This window comes from Eretmochelys imbricata, chromosome 15 (assembly GCF_965152235.1).
Source record: "Eretmochelys imbricata isolate rEreImb1 chromosome 15, rEreImb1.hap1, whole genome shotgun sequence".
Taxonomy (NCBI): domain Eukaryota; kingdom Metazoa; phylum Chordata; order Testudines; family Cheloniidae; genus Eretmochelys; species Eretmochelys imbricata.
In genome coordinates, this window is record NC_135586.1 from 30,372,366 (window position 1) to 30,385,467 (window position 13,102).

Consider the following 13,102-nt stretch of genomic DNA (forward strand, 5'->3'; position numbering starts at 1 on the left):
AGTGGCTGCTCAGCTGGTGGGTTTTTAAGCAGTCCTATTACTCAATTTTCAGTAAGTCAGATCAGCTGGGTGCTATGGGAAGAAAGTCAGCAGATAGAAGCTCATCTGAAATTTGCATTAATACTGATGATAAAGTTTGTGTCAGTTGTCTGAACACTTCCGAGGGGAGGCAGACTGTCATGCAGTGCTGCAGCTGAATGTTCTCCTGGGAAAGAATTCACAAGTTTTCTAATGTAGGGTGCCTCACTGGAGGCAGTGAAACCCTGACTTTCACCAGTGTTGAGCACTCCAAATGCAGTCACAAGGGGTTGTAGGTGCTTAGCTCTGAAACTCTCACCCTGGCTGTCTTAGCCCGCTCGACAAGCCACCCCAAAATAGTGGACATCTTTGAGAATTTTGGCCACATTGTAGCTTGCTGCAGCTAAAAAGCTCTTAGGGCTCATCTATATGGGGACACTCAGGAAAGTGACTGTGAGTTAACTGAAAGTGTGAAGTTAAAGTGCATTAAACCTCTCGGTGGTCTTAGTTGATTGTGGCTTAGAAACGACATGGGCTTAGTTCACTGTGGCTTAAGCTACAGCAAACTAAAGCTACTTTACTTCTAAATATCCGTACAGGGGCTTTCTACATTTCAACTTCTGCACATTAACCTCATATTGTTAGTAATTTAGTCTTCACCTTCTTGAGTGTCCCTACGTAGATGAGCCCATAAGGTCTTGTTTGATAATCCTCACTCACCCTGGCGTTCTCCCTGCCTGTAGGGTGACTGTCAGTAATGGCTGCAGGGCTGCTTGCCAAGTCCTTCCACAGAGCTGTGGCAGAGTTTGTAAAGTGTGCAGAATATCTGTACACAAACAACAGACTTGTTGGGTTAGCTTTTTATTTGTACAACAAGGGAGGTAGCTGGGTGTGGGGAATGTAAACAAGAATATCACTCCAAGCAAGCAGATAGAGCTGTAGCTACAAGCCTATAACCTTGAATGCAGCTGGACTTTCCCTCCCTACCACCCTAATGAAGATGAAAGTGTCATCTTAGATGAAATGAAGACAGACGGAGAGCAGACAGATGACTCAGCTGATACAATTTACAAAACAGAAAAAGGAGCAGCAAGAACTAAAACTTATCACCAGTTTACTCTCACTTTAGCTCATATTTTACTTAAAGGCTGGGAATTGCAGGTTACAAACACCAGGACATCATCTTATTACAATACAGACAAGCAGCAAAGAGTCATCACTACTTTCACCAGCAGTCACATCATCCCTTTAAATAAAATGGAACCAGCAGATGTTACATAAAGCCACAACAGAAGGTTGAAGACAACAGAAGAGATGCAGGGAGTTGTTCCTCACGTGAAATTAAAATATTCTAAAATAAATGACCACCATCACCACCAAAGCAGTCCTTTGTTAAATATCAAACAAGAAAAATCCAAACAACACTTATACCAGTGCAAAATTAAACAGCAGCATTTATACGCAAGTGGGATTTGCCAGTGTAAATACATCACATAAAATGCACGTAACTGAGAGCTGCACATAACTTAAACACACACTTCCACAAGTTTTGAAAGCAACAGTCCCTCAATCTCATTAAAGCAGGCTCTCAACCATGACTGACTTTCTTGGAAATATGTAAGGGGCTGAAGTTTACACGGCTAGTCATTTCATCTACTGAACCCAAGCCTTTTAGTAACAAACCAACATGCCCCCAAAATAATGAAAGCAGTTTGAATTCACACTTTTATTTCAGTTCAAATGTGTGCGTAGGCCAGCCCTACAAAGCCAAGTTCATGACTAGAGCATGTTTAAGCCCTCGCCTTTTGACTGACTTTTATAAGATTCACTCTAGAAACCTGGTAAAAGACTTCATGCTTGAGTGGAGAGTTGCATTCCTTAAGACAGCAAAACCAATCAATACATCAGAATCCAATGCACTTGCCTGCTTGCAAAAAGATGATTTTTAGAACAGAAATCAAAAAGTTTTCCATTTAACTCTGATACCACCACACTGTAGTCCAGTGGGTATTTGACAGACTAGATCTAGAAAACTTTGACATTTGAAACAGCTGAAATTGTAATCAGCCTTGCTGCCAAAAATGGCACGTGAACCACATTATCTAAAGTACATTGTTTTCATGTTAGAATCACTTAGAGGCTGTGTTTAAGGAGTATCATGAGGGTTACTCATATCATAGTCTCACCCAGGAACTGAGAGCAGAATTCAGAAATACAGCAAGTCTAAGTGAGAAAGTCTTCCTATGGGCAATACCAAAGTAAAATACTTCACATATTCCTAGCCTTTCTTATCAGAGTTAGGCCAAATACTAACTGAAGTTCACAGCTAATATTTTCAAACATGAATGCTTAGAATCAGTCACCGACGTAAGATTTGCCAGACTGAGACCACACTTATTTGTGTCTAACTTTAGGCAGCCATGTTGGAAGACACAGACCTCTGTTGAGCTACAAATTGCTAGAGATCTGGGAGGAGATTTTCAGATTCTAGCTATGGTGTCAGTGAGAGCAGCCAAGCAGTTGTAGGCATGCTTCTGCAAGGGAAACAACTGGTTACATTACATGTTAGAGAAAAAAAAATACTGCTCAGTCTCTTTACTAAGCAGCCGTAGTGGTTTACAAGCCAGAAATCAGACAACAAATCAGGCTGGATTTATGGTCGCTGCATAGCATGGGTCATTTTTGAGCACCAGGGATTTGTTCGCAAAGTTTCCACAAGCAAGGTGACCAATCCATTTTGATTCTTCCCGCTCTGCTACCGTCGTCGAATGGGCTTGTAGACACACACTGCCATCAGGATCATGGTGATCAACAGGATACTGAAGATGCTCCCCATGAGCACTGCAAGAGGGAAGAAATGGCATGTGTGGAATAGGGGCAAGTATAAGAGGAAAAAGGTCACATGCATGTAGGTCTATCTTCCCATTTAGTGCAGGATGCCCCAAACCGGTGACATCAAAGGTTCTGCTGTGAATTTGTCAGGAGTCCCTAGATATCACCCAATTCCCAGTTAAGTCCGTTTTTCCCTGGTCTATAATGGGAGTTGGACCACGCCCCTAATTTGCCTTTGCATTTCTGGCCAGACTTTCACCCTTTTAAAGCTGCAGCTGCATGTGAACATTTGTCCTCACCCAGTGTTTGTGAAATGTATGCCTGGTGCACACGCATGGGCCATTCAGCACTCTGAACGTGCCCCACCACCCACTTGCCCTGGAACACTTGCTTGTATATTTTGATAGCATTATCAAGCAAAATAAACGGCTGCTTGTTTGAGTTCATCTGGAATAACAATGTGTGGTTACTGAGAGTGGGTGGCCACAGGCAGGATTTTAGTACTTATTAATTCATAGCATTTATGACCAGAAGGGACCATTATGATCTACTCTGACCTCCTGCATAACAAGCTGGAGATTTTTACACAGCGATTCCTGCGTCAAGCCCAATCACTCATGGCTGATCTACAGCCTACCGTTTAGAAAGGGCTAGTCTTGATTTAAAGACTTCAAGTGATAAAATGCACCCATACCCCTAGGTAAACTGTTCCAATGGCTAATTACACGCACTAAATAATCTGCACCGTGTGTCTAGCCTGAATTTGTATAGCTTCAGCTTCCAGCCATGGGATCTTGTGCCCTTGTCTGCTAGAATGAAGAGGCCTTTACTACCAGAAATATTCTCTCCAGTCGATACTCATAGCGCCTCTGAACCTTCTCTTTGATCAACTGAACAGATTGAGCTTTAGTCTCTCACTGATGCAGGACTTCCAGACCTCAAATCATTCTTGTAGCCCTTTTCTGAAGGATTTCCAATTTGTCCACATTCTTTTTCAAGTGTCGACACCAGAACGGGACACACTATCCCAGTAACGGGTCTCCCTAATGCCCAATACAGTTGTAATAACTTCGACTCAGTATTCCCCAGTTTATACAGCCAAGGATTGCATTTGCTCTCAAATATCACATCACACTGCAAGCTCATGTTTAGTTGATTATCCACCATGACGACCCTCCTCCCCAACCCTGCAGTCCTTTTCTGAGTCACAGTCCCTCTTTTTGTTCCAAGGGAGCCTAGTTTCCCATGCAATCCAGATGGCTCTGTAGACCAGACTTGCCCTTATAATTTTTTTTACCACTCTACCAATTTGTGTCATCTGCAAACTTTACCCATTTGTGTTTTCCTCTACATTGCTGAAAGAGATATTGAATAGCACTGGGCCAAGAACTGATCCTTACTAGACCCCTCTAGAAATATCACCACTAGAATGATGGTTCCCCATATAGGATTACTTCTGGAGAACTGAAGTTATCCAGTTTTTAATCCATATAATAGGGGGTGCATTTTATTATTGGATAATACCATATGGTCATCCCAATTTAGAAAATACTATCCATCCCCTCCCTCCCTCCCATGTGCCCATAAAGCTTCACATAACATACACTTAGTTCTCCTGCAGGCTCCAATAGCAGTTGTTGAAAAATTTACAGCCAACTTGTATTTTACCCTGCTCACTGCTAGCATATTATCTTTCCTCCCAACTTGCTGCTCTCATTTTCAGATGCTCACTTTTTTCACAGTCTATTTGATTGTTGCTGTTAGACAATTTGTCACATGAAGAACATCTCCTTATTAAGTATGCATCCGATGAAGTGAGCTGTAGCTCACGAAAGCTTATGCTCAAATAAATTGGTTAGTCTCTAAGGTGCCACAAGTACTCCTTTTCTTTTTGCGAATACAGACTAACACGGCTGTTACTCTGAAACCTTTCCTAGAGATAACATTTGAAATGAAACTTTAAAATTACTTCACTCGCACATCAACACAAAGGCTTCTGCTTTCAGAAACCTTTCATCTAATGTACGCAACAGCCAGAGAGAGATAAGAACAGAACAAAACTTGAGTGGCTGGGCTAGCATCCTTTGTATTCCACAATAGTTTTGTTCCCTTGTTCACTTCTGATTTTAATCTGATAACTAGATGAGACTTTCTACTCACACCTAACTGCTGTTTAAACTAGCAACAAGATGGGATGCTTATGCTGGATACCCACTGGTGTGGATGAACAGGCCCTGCCCTGAGGGATCCCAAACTTGGGGAGATCAGTTTCCAATTCCAGTGATCCTTGATGCCATTGCTACCATCCCAAGGAGGGTGAAAACTACTGTATTTCCAGATCCGGGCCACCAGGGACTACCAGATCTGCCAAATATGGAAGCTGGGCAGCTGTAAAACATAGCTTGTTAGACTAATGCATCCGTGGCTATATGTATACAGACAGTCACCAGCTACTCGAGAACCCACACTGTCTGCAGCAAACTGGACCTCAATGCTGTGGCAATTTCAATACATTTTTAAAATGGATTTTTTTTTCCCCACTCGAGTTGCATTCAATAAAAAACTCCATCAGTACATCAGCTGTGAGCAATTTTTATATTTAAATGTCGTCTTATACTATCGCCACATTTTCAGTTTTCAAAATGCCACATATCTTTAGGTTCCAGAGTCCACACCTAATTAGATGAATGGGGCAGCTCACAGCTCTCAAGGTTATAGTTTCAGGCCATCTTCAAACTCAGGAAGACAGCACTGTCTCATCTTACCATTCTGAGGTCATTTTTGCAACAACCATGAGGGCTAGAAACTGGTTTTCAAATGAAATCAAAGATTCTGGAGCCCAATTCTGCAACAAGGGATGAATTTTACAGCTGTGGAATACGAGGGGCCTTGGCTATATGGACACAAGTGTGCATGAGGGAGAGAACCCAGAAACCTTGGCTCAGAAAACCCCTAATCCAACCCATAGATCTACTTGAGCTGAAGAAGAATTTCAGTTACTAACCCTGTGATGGTGTTTGTGGTACCCAGGACTGCAAGTCTCCCTGTTACCTGCCTGTCTCCTGTGAGAGGGGGACTTGTTTGTGCTTAACTGGGTGTCAGCTCTCTGACACCACCAACCTGTTAGCCACCTGAACAAAATCTTCTCTGGGCAATGCCAGCCCTTATTTTGCCTTACAATAGTAGGTCCCTAAACCCCTTTGAAGCATTCCCCTGTAGTCCAAACCCTTCTCCACTGAACACTCACTGAAATACCAGGTCTGCTGTCTCCACGGGAACAGAGTACACACCAGTCTGACTGATTCACCTCACAATCAGATCATAACTTAATATCCCAGCACTGAGATACCCTCAATTTCACTAGAAATGTAAGTTTACCAAAGGTTCAACAGATAATGAGTAAGAATAATGGAAACAAAAGGGTTACATATAAAACAAAATCATTACACTCTTTTTAGAGACTAAACTTAACAGGCTAACCTACCAGCTAAAGAAGATCTAACCCAAAGTCATTTCAACATCTTCCACCAAGGTAGGCAGAGTTCCTATTTTCATGACTAAAAAGAAAAGGAGTACTTGTGGCACTTTAGAGACTAACATTTATTTGAGCATAAGCTTTCGTGAGCTACAGCTCACTTCATTGGATGCATTCAGTGGAAAATACAGTGGGGAGATTTATATACATAGAGAATATGAAACAATGGATATTACCATACACACTGTAACGAGAGTGATCACTTAAGGTGAGCTATTACCAGCAGGAGAGCGGGCGCGGAGAGCGGGCGCGGGGGTGGGGGAGCGCGAACCTTTTGTAGTGATAATTAAGGTGGGCCATTTCCAGCAGTTGACAAGAACGTCTGAGGAACAGTGTGTGTGTGTGTGGGGGGGGGGGGGGGGGCGGAAATAAACATGGAGAAATAGTTTTACTTTGTGTAATGACCCATCCACTCCCAGTCTTTATTCAAGCCTAAGTTAATTGTATCTAGTTTGCAAATTAATTCCAATTTAGCAGTCTCTCGTTGGAGTCTGTTTTTGAAGTTTTTTTGTTGAAGAATTACAGCTTGAGGAATTCCACCATGATTTCAACAATTTCCATCCCACCATCAACCTCAGCCTGGACCAGTCCACACAAGAGATCCACCTCCTGGACACTACAGTGCTAATAAGCGATGGTCACATAAACACCACCCTATACCAGAAACCTACTGACCGCTATTCCTACCTACATGTCTCCAGCTTTCATCCAGACCAACCACACGATCCATTGTCTACATCCAAGCTCTACGATACAACCGCATTTGCTCCAACCCCTCAGACAGAGACAAACACCTACAAGATCTCTGTCAAGCATTCTTACAACTACAATACCCACCTGCTGAAGTGAAGAAACAGATTGACAGAGCCAGAAGAGTACCCAGAAGTCACCTACTACAGGACAGGCCCAACAAAGAAAATAACAGAACGCCACTAGCCGTCACCTTCAGCCCCCAACTAAAACCTCTCCAATGCATCATCAAGGATCTACAACCTATCCTGAGGGACGACCCATCACTTTCACAGATCTTGGGAGACAGGCCAGTCCTTGCTTACGAACAGCCACCCAACCTGAAGCAAACATTCACCAGCAACCACACACCACAACCACTAACCCAGGAACCTATCCTTGCAACAAAGCCCATTGCCAACTGCATCCACATATCTATTCAGGGGACACCATCATAGGGCCTAATCACATCAGCCACACTATCAGAGGCTTGTTCACCTGCACATCTACAGTGTGATATATTCCATCATGTGCCAGCAATGCCCCTCTGCCATGTACACTGGTCAAACTGGACAGTCTCTATGTAAAAGAATAAATGGACACAAATCAGACATCAAGAATTATAACATTCAAAAACCAGTCGGAGAACACTTCAATCTCTTTGGTCACTCGATTACAGACCTAAAAGTTGCAACTCTTCAACAAAAAACCTTCAAAAATAGACTCCACCGAGAGACTGCTGAATTGGAATTTATTTGCAAACTGGATACAATTAACTTAGGATTGAACAAAGACTGGGAGTGGATGGGTCATTACACAAAGTAAAACTATTTCCCCATGTTTATTCCCCCCCACCACCCCGTTCCTCAGACGTTCTTGTCAACTGCTGGAAATGGCCCATCTTGATTATCACTACAAAAGGTCCCCCCCACCCCCTGCTGGTAATAGCTCAAGTAATTACCAGTAAGCTGGTAATAGCTTAAGTGATCACTCTTGTTACAAAAAGAAAAGGAGTACTTGTGGCACCTTAGAGACTAACCAATTTATTTGAGCATGAGCTTTCGTGAGCTACAGCTCACTTCATCGGATGCATACCGTGGAAACTGCAGCAGACTTTATATATACACAGAGAATATGAAACAATACCTCCTCCCACCCCACTGTCCTGCTGGTAATAGCTTATCTAAAGTGATCATCAGGTTGGGCCATTTCCAGCACAAATCCAGGTTTTCTCACCCTCCGCCCCCCCACACAAATTCACTCTCCTGCTGGTGATAGCCCATCCAAAGTGACAACTCTTCACACAATGTGCATGATAATCAAGTTGGGCCATTTCCTGCACAAATCCAGGTTCTCTCACCCCCACACCCCCCTCCAAAAAACCACACACACAAACTCACTATCCTGCTGGTAATAGTAATAAAACCCATTGTTTCATGTTCTCTATGTACATAAATCTCCCCACTGTATTTTCCACTGAATACATCTGATGAAGTGAGCTGTCGCTCACGAAAGCTTATGCTCAAATAAATTGGTTAGTCTCTAAGGTGCCACAAGTACTCCTTTTCTTTTTGCGAATACAGACTAACACGGCTGCTACTCTGAAACCTGTTTTCATGAATGTAAACATGCTGACCATTTACTTTCAAGATGTAGGATAAAGGAGTGTCTTTTTGTCTTCTACTTATATCCCAAAAGTTCTTTGTCTGTACTCAGAGATGGTAAAAAAAACCCATTGCTTGTTTTTCCTTTGTCCTGCTTCTTCCCTGTTGATTTTGTATGTAGATGTGAAGCCATCAGGTCAAACAGAAAACCTATTTGTCAACTTTGCCTTGATGCAGGCTTTTAAACACATTTTCAGTATACATACGTAACTCCTGGCATAATACCTCTACGTGAAACTAATAACGACATTAACAACTAATGTGACCCTGGCTTTCATTTAAGATCTCACGGACAGTCTTTGGTGAACTGGAATGTACATACTAGAATCAGGATATTCTTGTAACCCCCTTGCTTTCTGGAACTAAGGGGTTCTTAGGATCACAACCACAGTGGGCCTGCAGCCACTAGAGGGAGAAGATCTGTGGTGCATACGTGCACCACCTACCTCTCAGCAGGATACATACTCCCCTCTGAGGAGGTGCATTCTTTTTTCCAAAAGACCGAGGCTGGGGTAGCCTTGGATATATCAGACCGCTCCTAACCTTACCAGCCTTGTCATAGAGCTGACTCAGGTTCACTTATCCAACTTGCTCCTCAGTTTGCAATTGCTACCCACACCAGCTTGGAGATAAGCAGAGCTGTGTGGAGAATGGAAATTCCATTTCATGGAGGCTTTGCAGATTTTGAAATTTGTTTTCATTCCAATTAGAAACAAAACCTGAAAATTTCAAAATTCTCCAGAAAAAGAAAATAAAAATAAAAAACAACAGTCAGGTCAACTGAAACATTTCATTTTGCTTTTGACTTTTAAGTGTTATAAAATAAAATCCAATACAAAATTAAAGCAATGCAAAACAAAATGTTATTTCAAAAGGAAACTCAAAACATTTTGTTCCAAGAATGTCAAAATGTGATGTTTCTCTTGCTCACAACTCACAAACCTACAAAGAAACTCCCTCCATAGTTTGTAAATATTAGAACTTTGAACTTGAAGGAATCAGTCAGTCAGGAATAATTTACATCCTCCAGCTTCAAGAACATTAGACTGTATTTCCCCAGGGCACAGACTGATGAGTCTGCAGGTTTTGAGTTGAGGCAGCTCTGGTTGTGTGTCTGAATAGAGTCAGCAAGGGGAAGTTGTCCCTCGCCGATCGTACGTATTTATGAAATACATATCTGGATCCTCAGTGCGACTCTTCTCAGTACAACTTGAGCAACCACTGCTGCCCACGTCACAGAACCGGCCATCAGCATCACGAGTCACCTGACTTCCGTCATCTCAGAGACGTCAAGAAGTAAGCCATAGAAGACACCCTCTGGAGTCGGTCTCTCCAGAATTGGGGGCACATTGCCTTGCCCTGCAGCTGCCTGTGCTGTACCTAGTGTGTACATACGTACAGGCCTTCGCTCTGCAAGGCCTTCTGATGTCTTCCATTGAGGCTCACATCATTTCAAGAGATTTAACAATCAAATCAGCAGCAGCATGTTTGGCTGTCTAGGCTAGCTGGCTCTGTGTGCATTTACTGTGCTGGATATACACAATAATAACCCACGTGGTGCTCGTAGCCACCAGGGAAGAGGGAATAGCAGACAACAATCTCACAGTAGGGGAGAGGGGAGAAGAAAACCCGCCAGCATGTCAGGGCTGTCCTCTCCTTCCTTCCTCACTGTGAAAAATGGGTCCCTGCTACAGCCGTGTGGAGAACAGAAATTATATTTTGTGGAGTATTTTGAGACTGTCAAATTTGTTTTCATTCCAACTAGGGCTCAGCCCCACCCAGTTAAATGTTCTCTGCTAAAGAAAACTCAAGGGGGGGGGGGGGAATAATTTAGTCCAAAGCAAAATGTTTGGTCTGGAATTTGACTTTATTTTAGATGGCTAATCAAACACACACGAAACAAACCATAAATCTATTTTTTGAAAGGGAAAAAACCAAAAAGGCCACTGAATCCCCCAAAGTGTGGAAACACCCTGTTGTGCCGGGGGCAGAGCGTCCCCGGCCCCGAAAGGCCGGCCGGGGAGCCCAGGGCTCCGAGGGGGGCAGACTGGCGTGGGCCAGGGGCTGCCCCAAGGCTGGGCGAGCAGCCCACGGGGTGCAGGCCCCGGCCCCTCAGATCCTAGCCCCGGACAGCGGGCAGCTCGGAGGGGGGATCACGGGGCGGGCGACTGCAAAGGGCGTTGGGGCAAACAGCGGCGCGCCTCAACCCCATCCACTGGGACCAGCCCCCCGCGCCAGGCCGGGCCGCCCCAGGCTACTGGGGACTCACGCAGCCCGGCAGAGAACGGGACCCAGGAGTCCGGGGGGAGAGGCGCGAGACACGCCCGGCCCGGGGGCGGGAGAGCGGGGCCCAGGGGAGAGCGGCCCGGCCCGGCCCCTCCTTACCCAGGTTCTGTCTCCGCAGCACGGCGTAGGGCCGGCTCCGCTCCGCGGGCCCCGCCGCCCAGCCCGGCCCCGCCAGCGCCAGCAGCAGGGCGAGCCCCCAGCCCGGCCGCGCCCGCCGCAGCATCCTCCCGGCGCTCGCCGCCTCCGGCCGGGCGTGGGGAAGCGGGGCCGCGGGGCGGGGCGGGGCGGGGCGCTGTCCTGCCTGGTCCGCTCTGCCCTGGCTCCCCCTCCTGGGCTTCCCTCCCCCTCCATCTTCCTTCCTTCCTTTCTTCCTCCTCCCTCATCCTCCCTCCATCTTCCTCCCTTCCTTCCTCTTCCTCATCCCCCTCACTTCCTTCCCTCTTCCCCTTCCTCATCCTCCCTCCATCCTCCTTCCTTCCTCCTCATCCCTCTTCCTCATCCCCCTTCCTTCCTCATCCCCCCTCCATCTTCCTTCCTTCCCCTTCCTCCCCTCCCCTTCCATCTCCCTCCCTTCCCCCTCCCTCATCCCCCCTTCCTATCCCCCCTCCATCTTCCTTCCTCCTCCTTCATCCTCCCTTCCCCTTTCCTTTCCTCCTCCCCCCTCCCTCCTCCTTCATCCTCCCTTCCCCTTCCTCATCCCCCCTCCATCTTCCTTAGAATCATAGAATATCAGGGTTGGAAGGGACCTCAGAAGGTCATCTAGTCCAACCCCCTGATCAAAGCAGGACCAGTCCCCAATTAAATCATCCCAGCCAGGGCTTTGTCAAGCCTGACCTTAAAAACTTCTAAGGAAGGAGATTCTACCACTCCCTAGGTAACGCATTCCAGTGTTTCACCACCCTCCTAGTGAAAAAGTTTTTCCTAATATCCAACCTAAATCTCCCCCACTGCAACTTGAGACCATTACTCCTTGTTCTGCCATCTGCTACCACTGAGAACAGTCTAGATCCATCCTCTTTGGAACCCCCTTTCAGGTAGTTGAAAGCAGCGATCAAATCCCCCCTCATTCTTTTCTTCCGCAGACTAAACAATCCCAGTTCCCTCAGCCTCTCCTTATAAGTCATGTGTTCCAGTCCCCTAATCAATTTTGTTGCCCTCTGCTGGACGCTTTCCAATTTATCCACATCCTTCTTGTACTGTGGTGCCCAAAACTGGACACAGTACTCCAGATGAGGCCTCACCAATGTCGAATAGAGGGGAACGATCACGTCCCTCGATCTGCTGGCAGTGCCCCTACTTATACATCCCAAAATGCCATTGGCCTTCTTGGCAACAAGGGCACACTGTTGACTCATATCCAGCTTCTTGTCCACTGTAACCCCTAGGTCCTTCCTCATACCCCCTTCCCTCCTTCTCATCCCCCTTCCCTCTCCCTCTTCCTTCCTTTCCCATTCTTCCTTTTCCCTCTTCCTTCCCTCTTCCTTCCTCATCCCCCTTCCCCTTCCCTTTCCCTTCCTTCCTTCCTTCCCATCGCCCTTCCCTCTCCCTTCCTTCCCCCATTTCCTTCCTTCCTTCCCCCTCCCTTTTCCTTCCTCATCCCCCTTCCCTCTCCCCCTTACCTCTTTCCTTCCCATACCCCTTCTATCTTCCTTCCTTCCCCCTTCCCCTGCCCTCTCCCTTCCTTCCTTCCTCCCTCATTCCCTTTCTTTCTTTCTTTCTTTCTTTCTTTCTTTCTTTCTTTCTTTCTTTCTTTCTTTCTTTCTTTCTTTCTTTCCCATTTCCCTAGTGTTCATCTCTCTCACTCTCCTTCTGATCAGCCAGACTTCAGGCTGTCTGTGGCTCATTGCTGTTGGTTGCGGGTCATTATTCTAAGCACGCTTTATTAGTCTATTCTATTATTTCACAGGGCCTCTACATGCGCTAGTGCACACCGCTCTGGTAAGTCACACCCTGTTGTTTCTGACCCTAGATTGGAAGTGAGCGCGAGTAGTTGCCTCCTGCCTAGGTTGAGCTCCATTTCTGTCAGTATTGGCGTGTG

General features: G+C 45.6%; 1 protein-coding gene across 1 annotated transcript; it reads right to left on the reverse strand.

Annotated features, from left to right (window-relative positions):
• Positions 1 to 1,131: 1,131 nt before the first annotated feature.
• Positions 1,132 to 11,287, reverse strand: C15H12orf76 (chromosome 15 C12orf76 homolog). The gene is made up of 2 exons (XM_077835365.1): positions 11,164 to 11,287; positions 1,132 to 2,859 (listed from the first exon to the last, which is right to left on the reverse strand). The coding sequence occupies exons 1-2, from the start codon at positions 11,285 to 11,287 to the stop codon at positions 2,774 to 2,776; spliced, it is 210 nt and encodes a 69-aa protein (XP_077691491.1). The 3' UTR covers positions 1,132 to 2,773.
• Between the last annotated feature and the right edge of the window lie 1,815 nt (positions 11,288 to 13,102).

What these genes read in the sequence shown, in the direction of transcription:
- C15H12orf76 (XM_077835365.1), bottom strand. Translation starts at nt 11,287, where the DNA reads ATGCTGCGGCGGGCGCGGCCGGGCTGGGGGCTCGCCCTGCTGCTGGCG. An exon ending in GCTGCGGAGACAGAACCTGG is followed by an intron (nt 2,860 to 11,163) that starts GTAAGGAGGGGC and finishes TCCCTCTTGCAG; the next exon opens with TGCTCATGGGGAGCATCTTC.